Below are 16751 nucleotides of genomic sequence, written 5' to 3' on the forward strand. Positions count from 1 at the left end.
ATTCCTGTGCCAGCAAGGACTCTTGCCATGTTTCAGAACTAAATAGTCCAGAAAAACTGGCAGTAACATCCTCTTACTGTCCTGAGGTATTAAAACTGCAATCATTTTCAACAATGCTCTTATTCAATATCTGATCTCTAGACATGAGGTTTCAGAGAATGGATGGTGCAAATCCTTAATTTCTTTTTTAATCCAGTTACCACCTTAGATTGTTTCTGAAGGCATTGTTTTGAGGGTCAATACAGATACCTGCCACTAGATGGCACTAGTGCCACACTGAGCATGACTGAACCTAAGATGGGTGCAGAAATCAGATACCCAGTGCACAGAGAGACATTTACTGAGATTTCAACTTGTGATAATGCTATTCAACAGACTGGGGGCTTTTCTATACATGCACCTGAATAAAGCCCTTCCAGAGCTTTGTCCTCCATTAAATGCAACATTTAAATGCACTGTTCTCCAGAAACGGGCATTTGAGAAGTGTTTCTTAATGTAAGACAACTAACTTTTTAGTTTTCCCTGGTTTATATGAGCAGTCTGTAACAACACTAAAGCACTAATACAAATACGCAACACAAATACCAATGCTACTTAATTATGCTAAGTACAAACCAAATCCTTAGTACATACAGATTACATCCATAACAAGCCCTACTGTATGAAGTAAAAATATAAACCATGCCACAACCTGAACTAATACAGAAGGTATGAGTGGTAGGGAGTGGGGAACCAAGTGGCAGTCGGGAGAGGTGGGTCTTCAGTCTGTGTTAGAAGGAATGAAACACTGGTGTCCTGACTACCGTGGGGAGTTTGTTCCACTATTGAGGAGCCAGTACAGACAGGCATTGTGACTGGGAGCGGCAAAAGATGGGGGCTTGGAATTTGCACACCCAGAGCAAGGCAGTTCGAGCCATTCCATGCGTTATTGGAAGCAGGCTGGTGAACTCAATGAATGCTGCATCTTGTTAACCTCCCCTGTGGAATGGTTTGGACTGCCCCATTTTGGGTGGCTGGTGGATGGCGTGTCCTGCTAGAACCTTTGCCCTTAGCGCACTTACGCGTTTGGTGGTCCTGAATAGAACCCTGACTGTGCCAGTGGTGTGCAGCAGCGCATGATTGGCATACATAGCTCCGCCCAGGGAGGAAGGGTTTAGTTATTATATAGTATTGTCTGCAGGCACGAGGCCTAAGGCCAGGCACGACTGTGAGTGTATTATTGCAATTATACAACAATTTTGCCAACATTTTTTATATATATATATATATATATATATATATATATATATAAATATATATAAATATATATATATTAAAAAAACCTAAAAGAATGATGCGGTATCTCAGGTTCAAACTTATGCCACGTTAACGACAGAAAGGAGCTCTTCTGAATTGTTGCTAGGTTAAGTATCCCCGATACAAGGAATCAACCAAACATAAACATAGCGGGTTGGTTACACCAAGTTAGGAGTGACTTAACTTCTAATAATGTCAGTCCTTTGAACGACTCTCAGCCAATCACAATGCGAGGTTGGAACTACCTGTTTAACTGTATAATTGCATAAAAGCGACGTTGACCAGGTATCCGCGATATGGCCAGACAGGGTGATAATAACAATTAGCCTTTCTGTGTGGTGTTTGCATGTTCTCCCTGTATCAGCAGAGGTTTCCTCCAGGTATTCCAGTTTCCTCTCACTGTCCAAACATATAGGTTAGGCCACGCATCTAAATTGCCCGTAGGAATGAATAGTGAGGGCCCTTCACGTACAGTACATGGTCATACTACGCAGTGCAGATCATTTGAGACGAGATTAACACTGTATGTTAGGAAACTCTGTAGTTAATGCATGCCAGGAAGACGGGCGTGGTCAGTTAAATGCCAGTTAGCATGCTGAGACAAACCTTACCTTTTTCCAGTGAATTCCGCCTGGCCTTTCTTATTGAAGAGAAACCTGGAATCACTGTAGCCCCAGCCGTTCCATTTCATAATCTCCTGCCTGCAAATGCAAAACAAACATTATCCATAAACAAACTGAATGTGCTGAAAATATACTGAAATTATCATAATTTTAACTAGCTCAAATGATGGCCTAATTGATAAAGTTCTCCATTTAAAAATAAAATGCTAATAAGGTAAAGAAAACACAAAGAATTATATTCACATGAATAGCTTTGTTTAATTGCATCTTATATCAAGCATCTAATATCAAGAGCAATGCTGCTGTAAAGTCACTGTTGTGTAAGGTCTGTATTTCAAATCGAAGCGGTCAAGCGTCAAAGCCTGGGAACTTCCCAGATAAACACGGTTTACAAAAAATGTGATTGCTTGAGATTATTTGTAATTTCTGCTGGGCGACTTTCAGTCAGTTCTCCCTTGATTAGATAAGTAGGGGGGAGTTTCTGAATTGGAATTACTAGTAGGCTGCCTTTCCATGCATATTAACATAATTGAAGTTAATAAATTCTCCCAAAGAAGTTGTGAGCTGGCGGACTTCTCATTTACCCTGGGAGATACTGAAGTCACACACAGTGCAGTGAACAGGCTGGAGCAAAAAGAAAGTAAAGGTAATTAAAAAGTTCAGAAAATAATGAATATGGTAAGGAAGCAGAAAGTGAGAGCTAAGTTTGTGGTGTCATTTTCTTTGTGAAGAAAATGACACCACAAACTTAGCTCGCACTCACAAAGTAAACAACAGTTACAATTTATCATAACATAAAATACGGAAGTAGGCTATAAAATAATAATAATAGATAATTTGTAACTTCGTTTTCAGAACAAATGGCACTATATTGTATATTACACGACATTAGTATATAGGCTATTTCTGTAAGGGCAGCTCTGTTCACTGTGGCAGCGTTTCCATAGCAGCATTAGTGACCTTGATAGCCAAGAATTAGGAGGAGCCAGGAGACTTGCTTCACTGTAAAACTTCCAGAAACTTTGTATGCAAATAGGTGCAAGGCCGAGCTTGAAAAACCACAATCAGCTCAATTAGCCAGTGTGCTACAAAATTTCCACAACCAGGGATTCTTCTTGGGCATAGCCAGAACACAACCTGTGGCACTGGTCAGTGGTAAAACTTTTCACCACTGCGGGAACCCTTGTGATGCAAGTATGACTCACACTTCAAGTGCTCACACTTTAAATCTACTGTTGCAGGCAGATTCTGCCATTAAAAGAAGCTATTTCTGAGAGAGTCACACAGGGAGACCTCCCAAAGAAGCACTTCTCAGCCATTCATGCATTCAACCCAGCCCTAAGGCCATAAACACAAAACAATCGCTTTAGAGCACAAACTGTGATATTTGATATATATACAAACTGATATTTTACAGAACAATAGAACAAATGAAAGCAAATGAATACGGTTTCATATAGCCTCTAAAACAGAACAATATCTGTGCCCAGAGAATTAATGCAAATCCACAGGGCGATACGCGATATCATCTATGACAGAACACTTTACTCAAATCGAGCCGGGTGCTTTAAATACTGAGCGTTTCAGCATTTGCATGTGCACGTTAATGCGGCTTGATGTTCTCTTTATGAATTATTAAATGGAGATTAATGCGGCGGTTCACTATTACCATGTTAAATCACACCAGCCGCCCTTGAACACTCCTTCCCGGCAATGGGAATAAGTTATAGGGCCACATAACTCTCCATCTTTTTCATCCAGCGGACGGGATTTTGAACCCTGATGCCTCACCATAATTCAACCCGCGCACGGAAGAGGACACTGAAACAGCAGCGAGAGACAGTGATGAACACCTTCCAAAAATAAAGTGTTAATTACCCCGGGAATTAAAAAAAGAAGAAGACAGGGATACAGCAGACTTTGTTGCATATTGAAGCAGCGCCAAACATAAGCAGTCCTGACGCCTGGCTATCATGAGGTTTAGATTAAAAGTATACAAAAAATGGCATGGATTCCACAAGATGTTGAAAACATTCCTTTGAGATTCTGTTCCATGTTGACATGGATTCATCAAGCAATATGTCAGCTGCATATTCATGTTTCAAATCTCTCCTGTTCACCACATCCTAAAGGTGTTCTACTGGATTCATATCCGATGACTGGGAAGGCCACTGAAGAACACTGAACTCATTGTTATTTTCATGAAACCAGTTTGAGACTGTTGCTTTGTGACATGGTGCATTATCATGCTGGCGCCGTTAGAAGATACATTGTGGCCATGAAGGGATGCACATGGTCAGGGACAATACTCAAATAGGCTGTGGCATTCGAGCGATGATTGATTGGTATTAATGGGCCCAAAGTGTGCCAAGAAACCATTCCCCACACCATTACCCCACCGCCACCAGCCTGGACTGTTGACACAAGGCAGGTTGGGTCCATGGATTCATACTGTTGGCATCTAATTCTGACCCTACCATCTGTATGCCTCAGCAGATATTGAGATTCATCAGACCAGGCCACATTTCTCCAGTCCTCAAATGTCCAGCATTGGTGAGCCTGTGCCCACTGCATTCTCAGCTGTCTGTTCTTTTGCTGTTGTACACCATCCGCCTCAAGGATCGATGTGTTGTGCATTCTGAGATGCTTTTCTGCTCACCAAAATTGTACAGGGTGGTTATCTGTGTTACTGTAGCCCTTCTGTCACCTCGGCCATTCTCTCTCATCAACAAGCCGTTTCCGTCCACAGAACTGTCGCTCTGGATGTTTCTGGCTGACCATTCTGAGTAAACTCTACAGCAGTGGTCTCCAACCCTGGTCCTGGAGAGCTACAGGGTCTGCTGGTTTTCATTGTTACTTACTTAATTAATCAATTTGAGCAGTTGATTACACTATTAACTGACCTCAACTGGTTACTTTGTTCTCAACAGGTTGCTGATTTTAAGGTGAAGACAAAAACCAGCAGACCCAGTAGCTCTCCAGGACCAGGGTTGGAGACCACTACTCTGGAGACTGTTGTGCGTGAAAATCCCAGGAGATCAGCAGTCTGGCACCAACAATCATGTCATGGTCAAAATCACTGAGATCAAATTTTTCCCCATTCTGATGGTTGATGTGAACATTAACTGAGGCTCCTGACCTGTATCTGCATGATGTTCTGCACTGCTGCCACACGATAGGCTGATTAGATGATTGCATGAATAAGTAGGTGTACAGGTGTTCCTAATAAAATGAGTGTGTATACATACATATTTCAGATGTATAAACAATTACATTTTCTTTTCATGTAAACTATGTAGTTTATGAAAGCAAAAGCTTGACGGCTGACATGGCCTGTAGATAATGTGTGGATGTTCACTTCAAGTTCACTTCTGACTAGCAGATCGCTAAGCCCGTGGTCTTCAAACTCAGTCCTTTTTTTTTTATTCTTTTACTTTCCATTATCACAATGCAGGTTTGGTTCATCATCATTTGCCTTGTCTTTGAATTCTTATCTAGCAAATGGTCAGTAGTTAATGGTTAGGTGCCTACTGATTGTTTTCACTAATTTGATCAGTTTTTACATTTATTTCTGGAAAAAGTTTGCAATACAGCACAATACATACAATGTGAATATGGAATTATTGGAATATTGTGGTTAAAACGATATTCCGATGCCCCCCTTGATCCAGGGGTCCCCAGGATCGAGTTTGAGAACTGCTGCACTAAACAGTTATATCACAGATTGGTTAAAAAATAAAATTCCATGATGGTTGTTCAATAAATTCATTCTTACTTGTAGAGGGTATTATAAGAATATTTAGAAAATGATGAAATATTTATTGAATAAAACAGGCTTGGTATTACAGCATTTGTTTCTTTGCTTATTTATATACAACATAAATATAATTAAACGATGACTTGACTGCAGTCTTTAATACATTCGCTTAAATAAATATAAGCCCTTGCACTCTCTCCATCTTAACACTCATTTTATAGAATCTGGCAGTCAGCCTTTAAATTGCCCGCTGATTTTATTGCTGTTCAAATAATTTAAATTGAATGGATCACTTTATAATACACGCTGTTAATTTGAGCACAAAGCATGAAATGCTCACTGAATACTGAGTTCGGACAGACATTCAAGATGGTGGATAATTTGAGAGACAAAAACTACAAGGACCACCACTTCCATACAGCAAGCAGTCTCAGCACACTGAGAGGAACTAGATGCGCAAGAGGTGAGGCAAATAACCCGGGACACACCGTTCAACAGAACCGTTTGGTGCACGCGTGCAGCAGGTTAATTGCAAGGGGGAATAATTATTTTCAGAGGCCTTCAGATGGTGAGTCAGTGATGGGTAAGATTGTAAGGTCAATAGCAGGGGGTGTGGTAATCATCTCTTTTGCATTGGGGTATGGCTTATTGTGGGCAGTGGCACACAGTGCTCCAGCACACAATGGCCCTGTCTCTTCTTCATAGTGTCTGTCAGTGAACAAGGCCTGGATGCAAGAGAAAAGCCCCCCTATTGTTTTCATCAGTGAAGGAGTATCTCAGTCTCTCCCTCCTCACACTCTCTCTCACACACACTCTCTCTCACACACACACACACACACACACACACACACACACACACACACACACACACACACACACACACACACCAGCTTTCAGTAACCCATCAATCTTGTCTCGAGTCTTTTCGCCAAGCGAACCTACATCATACCTGAAGCAGCACAATTTACAGTGGCTCCAATCCGAGCCAATCTCGCCCACCCACTGCCAGACCCACTCAGCTCTTTAAAAAGTCAGATCCCTCCCACAGAGCACGGCTGGCGATTAACAACACTAAATCAAACCGGCCTGTCGTCAAGGGATTTTTTTTTCCCTTTTTGTAGTTTGACCTTCAAATGTTTCTCAAGGTAGCTCCAGCCCATACATACAACACTCACGCTCCTAGTGTTCTGAACAGTTTCTTCAAACAATAAAATTACACTCAGAAGGGACCCCATTAACCAAAAATGGAATAAAACAGAACAATGTTCCAGACAGGAGAAACTTGCTGCAAGGCAATTTTTTTATGTATTGTGTGGTACTGTTAAAAATTGTACCACTTGTTCACTTTTGAACTAAATATAAATAGCTTCAGGAGCACTGAAAGTCTATCTAAACATCTGACAATACAACATCCTCCACTTAATAATAAACTGGCATACAAATAAACTGAGGTTTTTACCCAATAGCATAGTAATCACCTGGTCAATCCAAAGTGGCAAAACATGATCCATAATCGTGCCTAAGATTTTCAGTCACCAGGGAATTCCCTGCCTCATTACCGAGTGACGCCTGTTCCGACCAATCAGGCAGCAGCCTGCAATACACCAGAACCATGAACCTCCGACACAGAAACTGCACAGCTCAGCTGGTGGACTGTAGAGGGAAAAAGAAACGCCGCCGATTTAGCCATTTTGCCGAACAATAATGCTACCGTGCCTCCTCCCAAACTGGAGAGGGAAGGGGCCCGCATCCCAAATTGGGGGAGAAAGTAAGTTCTTAAAGAAAGACATGTTTATTATCCATGACAACAACAAAACTGCTTCTCATTAGAATATACTGATTTGAAGGTAAAAAATGAATTATAACAGATAAATTACAGGAGGCTACTTGAAAAGAATGGCAGGCATGGCAAAAATGGCAGGCATTTATATAGCGCCTTTATCCAAAGCACTGTACAATTGATGCTTCTCCATTCACCCATTCATACACACACTCACCGACGGCGATTGGCTGCCATGGAAGGCCCCGACCGGCTCGTCAGGAGCATTTGGGGGTTAGGTGTCTTGCTCAGGGACACTTCGACACAGCCCGGGCGGGGGATCGAACCGGCAGCCCTCTGACTGCCAGACGACTGCTCTTACTGCCTGAGCCATGTCGCCCCCCAGAAGAATATCCATTGGCAACTTGAGCACCATGAATTATATAAAGTTAAGCTCCGCTTGCCCAACAGTAAGAGGGCACATTGGTGTAGGCTGACTTCATTAACGCTATGGAATGAACGCTAGTGTAACCCCCACCAGTCACTGCACATGATAGGTTCTAAATCTGAAGTGACCCATTTGGTCATTTATAGGCCAAATATAGGCCCTAATCCAGGGACCAGATTATCTTCATCTGCTCCAGAGCTTTCCGAAGAGTGCTTCCATGAAAGACTAATGGTCATATGAATAATTTCACCCTAAAAGGTACATAAATAAATATGAATAAAAGGAATATTTTAATGAATACAATTTACAATATATTTAGGCAAGCACATAAGCAGCATCAAAAGGGCAAATATTTATTTTTTACCATTCTTGGTAATATCTCTGTGTTCTGCACTATGCAAGCAGAACAGTGTGTGTTCATTTATATTAGCAAACTTTGTGACTTGGCTCTGTATACCTGAGGGGTCAACGTAGATTATTGCGTTGGTTTTCTCCACCCAGAAAGCCCACAATCATAGGTGTGACTGTCAGAGGCAGTCTGCCAGATCCAACAAGGTTCCCACACTACATAAATGCACAAACTGTTCCAATTTATAGTGTTGGAACAGTTTGGTCCAGTTCTACACATTTTTTTATTTTTTTATTTCCATTTAATTTTGCATAAAATATGAGTTTTTTTATCTACTCAATCAGTACAGCAGATCTTGATATTCCCAAAACAATTTAGGCTTTAAAGACTCAAAGCTATATGAAATTGAGTGAAGGAAAAAACTAACTTGTCTAATAATTTCTTGAGTGCAAGCAAACAACTCAGATAAGAGAAATGCGCATATCTGTCACTCTATACAACCCATGCGTTTGGTTTACGAGAGCTTTATTGGCGCCAAACTGCTAATCTCTAAATGTCAGTACACCCACACTGTACCTGTTATATTCTGGAATACTTATTTTCATGATAAATCGAAATTTATTGAAGGTGAGTGCAGTTCAGTGGCATTGAGGGGTTGTTTCACACATGCCTGACGCTAGGTGTCAGTAGAACACAATGCACAGTTCTAGGTTTCCACATAAGGATTCAACAATCAGGCCACCAAACGTCTTAACCAATCAGATCTCAGGTTTAATGGCAACTTTTCCCGCATAACTCAAATTATTGACAATGATTTCTCATGAGAAAATGTGATTACAATAAAAAAAATATCCGACATGTCACATATTCTGTCAGCAAGCATTGTAGTTTAAATAGCATTTCTGTCAAAATACTAGTCTATTCCACAGTATGCATAAGGTTTGGTATGCATTTTTGGCATTCCTGTAACGATTGCAAAGATTGAAATGAGAACTACTGGTATTTCACTGAATAACAGACATGTCTTTGAGCCATTGAGCTACAGCACATCTAGTACAAACTTAGAAATATTGTATGCTCTCTACAGAATTTTCTACATGAATCATTCATTCATTTCCACCTGATTCTATATTTAGCGAACTATCTGGGCTAGTTACTCAACCATTTTTAATGAAGCCTATAACATTCCGGCAATGCCCTAAAAGAACCATCTTCAGAGTAACCGAACACCAAACTATGCAGAAAGCTGGTAAAATCGTAGCTACAAATGTCCATAAAATAGTTGCGCAACCGCATAGCAAAATGCTATATTAGCGCAAGTGAAAGTACCCAGTTCAACGCCTAGTTTATGACATATGTCCAGAGGAATGTGAAAGCAAAACTCCAACAATTAGCAATAGCAAACTAACGGAAACTCACGGTGTATCGAACAGTGCCACTTTAATGACGAATAAATCAGATAGTATTTCCACATCAGCTTTGGTATTTGTGTGTTTGGAAATCATAGTTCCTTCCGTTTTCATACAAACTTTGTACGAGACACGTAAGCGATCGGTCTCAGCATACAGTGACACGGTAATGGTGCTCCCCTGTGACAGTGTGGTGGGGAAGCTAACGGTACCAACCGGGCAGGCTCATACGACTGTGCCAAAAGTGTTTCTTGTAAAATTGTTCACGCACGTACACACATCGTTTTATATAGACGGTTCCAGTTTTTAAGCGAGGTTAAGATAAAACAGATGAAGACATAACTGAGTGCGAAATGGAGTAGCAGTGCTTCGGGTGCTGTTCGGAACATCGTGAGCTAACACGATCTTCTGAACACAGAGATTCTGCACAGTTATTTGTTGTTTTCTCTATCATTATTGGTGAAATTCACATCAATCAAAGTGTTTTAGTGGGATAGCCAATAAGTAAACATAATCATAAACCACATTCTTCAGGAGAAAAACTACAATTGAATGGACGTTAACTTCTGGTGGAAGCGGCCGCTTGCCCGTGTTCTGTTCCGGAGTCTACGTTACCAATATATAGCAGGCAGAGGCGACGTTAGGTTAAATGTTTGTCGCATGAGCTTTCTTGATCTAAACTCTATTCACCACCTGAAAAGCCGCGATTTCAACGCAATCCGGCAAGTTGTGACACATTTCCAATATCCCAGTAGCTCCATCTGCAATAAGGAATCTAGCTAACTGTAAGTCCCCCACCGCACCCACTTCGGAAATGAATGAACACATTCATTGTTCGAAGACCACTGTCTGAATTTTCGAGATCGCTGCCAAAACAAAATATTTCACTGATTTCAAAAGCTTAGTTTAGAGTATATATACAAACCCTAAGAACATGTATCGTTTACGAATATGAAAGCACAGTTGCCACTGTCACCTAACCAGTGGTCGCTAGCAGTACCATTATAACAGTTAAGGAACTAACATACGCTTCCCGTCTCTCGTAGCCACCCACCTCCTTTTAGGCATAGATCTTGCAACGGAAGAACGTCTGTCAGTTGCTTCGGCTTTGCAGTCGTTTGCAAATATCCGTACCGGTTGTCCGTCTCCATCTTTCTGTAAATGGCCGGCAATGATTTTCAATCTTTGCTGTGCAATTCGCTGCCTCTCGGAGCTGTTATAGTTCGACGCCATGCTGCTTCCGTGTTTCGCAAGGGAAGGAGCTGTCAGAGGTCAGCGCGCTGATGGTAGGATATGAGGTAGCGCTACACCTCCCAGCATGCACTGTACCAAACATATTTGTAATATTTCCCCTACAGGGATATTAAAGGCGTCTCACCTGGAAAAACTTGCTTGTGGTAGCTAATTTTAGCTAGCAAGGAAAGTAAATCAGTATTGCGATATCGTGAATCAAACTGAGCAGAAGCAACTGTTATTATTGTTTTGAACCAATGAAACGTGTCAGATTGTAGCATTGTAAGCATTGTAATGCATGACAAACGTGTGTGTGTAGTAGTCCCTGCTGAAAAACACACCTCAAGCTAGGTTTTCAAAGAGCTGGTAGCTGGTATTTCAAGCTGGTTCTAGCTGCTGTAGCCTATCCACTTTGAGTTTTTACAGCTTTGTGTGTTCTGCATACCAGTATTGTAATGTGTAGTTATTTGCGAATCTCTCACCTTCAGGTCAGCTTTGACCAGTCTGGCCCCTTTCCTCTGACCTGTCTCATTACCAATGCATTTCTGCCTTCAGAACTGCTGCTCACTGGATGTTTTTTTGGTTTTCGCACCATTCTCTGCAAACTCTAGAGACTTGTGTGTGAAAGTCCCAGAAGATCAACCATTTCTGAGATACTCAAACCACCCTGTCTGGCACCAACAATCATCCCACAGTCAAAGTCACTCAGATCATATTTTTTCCATATTCTGACAATTGGTCTGAAAAACAACTGAACCTCTTCACCACACCTGCATACTTTTATGCATTTAGTTGCTGCCACATGATTGGCTGATTAAGTATAAATACTTACATTTGCATTAACAAGCTGGTGTACAGGTCTACCTAATAAGTGTATGTGTCCACAAAAGGCCATACATACAAAAGGGGTAAGACTTATCAAAGATGTGTGTGCCCCTGTGTGCATGGATTACAAAAAAAAAAATCAAAACAAAGCATCTTCACTCCCATTAATACAGGTAGATGTGACTCACCCTGCCAATCCATCACTAGTGACATGATAAGAATTTAGACAATTTCCATGTGCTAGTGTACCAAGTAGCTAGTCAATCACAGCCAGTTTGTGGATGTTTGATGAAGAAGATAAAAGTTCACCAGTTTATTGAGGGGCACATTGCCACAGGATGGTAATTTTTGTGGTCCTTGAGATGAAAAATGGTAGGAAAATAAAGCAAGTTCTAAATACCCTACTGCCATGGATTGGTGGGCTGTCTAGTGCATATTCCTGCCTCTTGTCCAATGCACCAATGCATAGTGGCATAGGCTCCATCAACCCCTGTAACCCTGACCAGCCATAAGCGGGTTTGATAATGGGTGAAGTACCTTGTGTATAGCTGCAAGTTAGCCTGTGACATCAATCCGCAAGCTGACTACCAACTTTGAAAAGGGAGCACTGTTCCAGGTATCATCAGTACAACCTTTCAGAGTTTGGAAACAATATTAGAAACCCCTTACTTCATCTGAGAATCAATTAATTAACATTGTTTATGCCTTGCCAAATGAATCATATTCCCTGTTATGATGATGATGATGACTGGCATATGTATCCAGCTTTTCATCGTGTATATTCATTTGATAAGCTTTTGGTTGATGTCAAAGTAAAAATTCAGTCAGTATAAGCTTTAGTGATTTAGTGGTAAGAGAATAATGATCCTAATAATGAGGTACAAATTGTTTGATATTGTAAAGTAATATTACAGTAGGGCTCTCCTTTCTCTGTACTCATCTGTTTTATCATGAATGTTTATGACATAAATCATGACCGCACTACATTTATGATCAGGCCATAAACTAAAACTGAACTGAAGAGAAAGATAGTTTTGGAAAATGCTAATATTAGTATTTGGTTATATTCACACCACTGTCATCACATCAATCAATTATATACCAACTACACACTTGATGCTACAAATGTTAATTATGTATTTGCTTATTTTGTTTGTTTGTAAAAAGGTTCTTTATTGTCAGCCGGGGGAGGCCTGCATTTTAACAATTTTCAAATAACACCTGGCCAAAAGTATATTCTTACTGTTTCATTGGACTTAATGTTCCCAGAACTTTCGGTTTTCTGACAATGCACACATTTTTACACCTTCCAAATCAAATAACTTCTATTATTGCTTCCTCGGGCTTGGTAAATATAGCCCTTTCCACTTAATCATAAAGAATAAAGCCCAAAAAAATAAAAAATAAACTGACTTTAAAAAAAACAGCTGTCCCTAATGATGAACACCTGTAATCATGAAATCATTCACATATTGGATGGTTAGGTACTCTAGTGAGTGCCTCAATGTGTGATAACTTGGCTTCATAATTAATGCAGAGGTGACCTATATAAACTGAAATTTGTCAGGCCTGAATACCCCAAGTCAAGACCAGCTGTTCAGGTTTACCTCTGCCCCACCTCTCCTGAATCGTGTGACAAAGATTTAGGCGTGGCACAGGGAACAGTTCACAGGTCTCCATGCGTCACCATACCTGTAGCTGGGAAATGCTGCTACCCTCCAGAACTGTACTTTCCGTGCTGTCATACAAAGCTGAACCAAATGCTTAATTCAACGGACAATGGACGTTTCACATCGAATATAGGCTGAAATAAAAGCCCTGAAACTCTATCCTAAATGTACATTTTACCACAGGTAACTGTATACTGTTCACCAGGTTATATTGAACACACATTTTGGTATTGCAAAAAAATGAAACAAATGTAATACCACCAAATATAATGTTTTTAACAGGTTTATTTCAATGCAGTTTTTAAAGTGGATGAAAAACCATGATAGGAGTGAAACCTGGTGGTGACATATATTGGCACTGCCACCCGTTCTTCATGAGACGCTGTAAGTTTCCATCAACCAAGAGCATTAACTCCCAAAACAAAGTTCTGTAATGCACTGACTGCAAACAATTAGAGTCTAAGTGTATTACAGAACTTTACTTGGAAAGCCACAGCACGACCACGTGTCCTTCCACAGTGAAACTTCTTGCCATCCTACCAGTGACGACCTTAGAGAGAAAACACAAAATGAACTGTGAGCATCAAATTCCTTTTTTAAAATGTGCGTTTTTCTATTTAAATAAAAGTTAGGTCAAAGTGTGCATTCAAGCTGCTATCGCTCTGCCTAAATTACAGGCAGTGTTACAGTAAAGTGCATTTGGAATAAATTAATATGGGAAAGTAAACAAATATGTTACGAATTCATAAACACCAAGTATTTTTTTGACATAAAATATTAACCCTGTGTATCAATATGTAGCCTACCAACACTGAGGCCTGTAACAAAATGGCAGTTTTTTGACAGAAGGCTGTTAAGATTTGGACAGCTGGAAAGTTCAATTTGGAGGAAAAAAAAACCATTAAAGTAAAACCAAAGAAAACTAAAAACGAAAATACAGACACATTCCTTCCATTTTTAAGTGTCAATACTACAGTTCAACCTTGCCTGTCTTCAAGGTTGTTAACTTAGCAGTTGGAATGAGTCGATATGTACAACAGCTGACGTGTCTAAATTTTCCAAATTTAGAGTCATGCATTCAAGACAGCCTGAAAACGATCCGTTTTAATGGACATTTCAACCAAGTAAGAGTAAACGAAATAAGTTTCATTAGTTACGCAACTTTTCAAACTAAGCACTGACCTAACTTTTGCATGAAGCCTAGCTACATTTCAAAGGTAGCGTCAAAAGTGGCATATAAAGACGATACACATTGCAACATGTTTAATGCATTATTACAATACACACTTTCCTCATGTCGTGGAATAGAACTAGATCTTTGAAGCTGACATAATGCCAGTTTCCACATGATATTCCATGAACCAGTATTGGACGTATATGCAGGCAAAAAATGTATTAATCCTGTACGTGTGAAATATTATACTCTTCAAGTATTAACCAATAGAAACACTTAACATTAAAAAATAATCTTGCTATAGGCTACATACCTGGTCGAAATGAGACAGCAGTTCAGTGGCCAGCTGCAGTAACACGAGAGGAAAGAGACCATATAAATACAAGAACGACAAAAAATGCGTTATTAACAGATTATTGCTACGGACACGATGCGCATTTCGGCTGTTAATTGTGCAGTCATCGACCTTATTTGGACATTCCGCGATATGTTAGTGAGGTGCTTACACCGAGGTCCCCCCGCTTCTCTGTGCTCCGTGCACAACGCTCTGCAGCTGGAAGAATGTCGACGTGGAGCTGCCAATCGTGAACGCGTACGCGTGGACGCGCTTAGCAAAAAAGGCCAGTTTAGTGTAATTTCAGACAGTGGGCTGCACTGTAGGTACATGTAGAGGTAGAGTGCAGTTCTTAACAGGTACGTGTCAGGACGCGTGGTAAAAGGCTCATATCATTAGGGAGGAACATTGCAAACGCCGCCTAATTGTAGCACTGTTCCAGGTTTTCACAAGCACTCAGGTGTCACCAGTCGGATGTGGCGGAGGGTATGTCTTCGTGAATATCCTTTTTCGTGCATGTTTACTGAAATAATATTAAATATTATAATAATGAGACTGACTACTTCCCTAAACAAGCTCTCATAGGGTATTGCAATTATTATCAGAATAGTGAAACATCTGTAAGCTAGCTATTTACAGATCACCACAGCTGGTTTTAAATACATAAGCAGTTCTTCATCTCTGTGAGACTGACATTTAGTAGTGCAAAAGAGAATGATAATAAAGTAAGGTACTGCGAAGTGACCATGTAGCATTTTAATGTCAGCCACTAAGGGTCGCTAGGTAACTTGCATAAATGCAGAAATGAGGTTGCTGTGTTAACCTGTTGTATACACCTGTATATTATGTTTCTGGTTTATGGAAGATTTGTGTTTATTATGACAGCACAAATGTCCAACAGTCTGTTTCAATACATGCCATACCACTATCCCATATCCTTGTCTGAATCTGTGTAGTAAAGTGTTGCTAGAATCCAGCTCACCAGGGTGATAAGTATTTTAGTGTCAGAAAAGCTACATTATATAGCTTTGGGTCTAACCCTGCCATGCAGTGGCTCAACTGTGTATTGTGTACAGGCAGGTGGACGGGAAAGATACAGGATCTTACAGGAACAGCCAGTGGGAATGATCTCAGCAAGAGAGCTGCTCACTTCCTATGGGACCCCCGTTCTCCATGCTCTCTCAGTGGAATCAGAGTGGATCTCTGGGCACTGTTTCTAGGGTAAATCGCACATCCCTTGTTAGCATCCTATGGCAAAAGTCTGAAGAAAAGATGACTGAATTGTGAATTGTCCATCATCGGCATTCAGGGCTGAGTGGGAGCTTTGCTGTTGGACTGTTTGTGTCAATCAAGATCTGATGCCCTGCCATTTTATTAAAGCTCCCCTCATTGGACACACTCAGATGACTGTTACCCAAAGGCCCAATGGCTGTGCGGATCTTATTGTGGCTACACCAGGGATCGAACCACCAACCTTGCAGGTCCCAGTCATCCACCTTAACCACTATGCTATAGGTCCAACAAAAAACATATACTCTGGTTTGAAGCTAAATGGGCTAAAACAGCCTCAACCAAAGAACACAAAAATGCACTTAAGATATTCTGGTGTTTCTTTTTGGTTGTGCGAAAATCTTAATGTTATTTTTTTCTACTACTTAAAGTGACATAGCATCGCTGCTAGCTTCTGGTCGCACAATTCCACCCCTTTACCCATTTTCCAGGTCTGCTTTCCGTCTCTTCAGCACCCGCTCCATCAGAAACCAGAGGGCTGCCCATTCACAATTCTGAACTCAAAGTGCAGGAACAAGGTGTTTCACAGCAGCTAAACCTCTGGTCTCATTCCCTCATTTACTTAAGAACGGCTTGTGTAGGGA

At 40.7% G+C, this 16751-nt stretch overlaps 1 protein-coding gene across 1 annotated transcript in view; it reads right to left on the minus strand.

Moving 5' to 3' along the window:
• The window catches only part of agps (alkylglycerone phosphate synthase), a 55748-nt gene extending 44859 nt beyond the window's left edge, over positions 1 to 10889 (minus strand). The window contains exons 1-2 of the mRNA XM_061236403.1: positions 10696 to 10889; positions 1908 to 1997 (exon numbers count right to left, since the gene is read on the minus strand). Of these exons, the coding sequence (XP_061092387.1) occupies positions 1908 to 1997; positions 10696 to 10874 (269 nt within the window). The 5' untranslated portion in view covers positions 10875 to 10889. The remainder of the gene's footprint in view (positions 1 to 1907; positions 1998 to 10695) is intronic.
• Positions 10890 to 16751: the final 5862 nt, after the last annotated feature.

Source organism: Conger conger, chromosome 3 (assembly GCF_963514075.1).
Source record: "Conger conger chromosome 3, fConCon1.1, whole genome shotgun sequence".
NCBI lineage: Eukaryota > Metazoa > Chordata > Actinopteri > Anguilliformes > Congridae > Conger > Conger conger.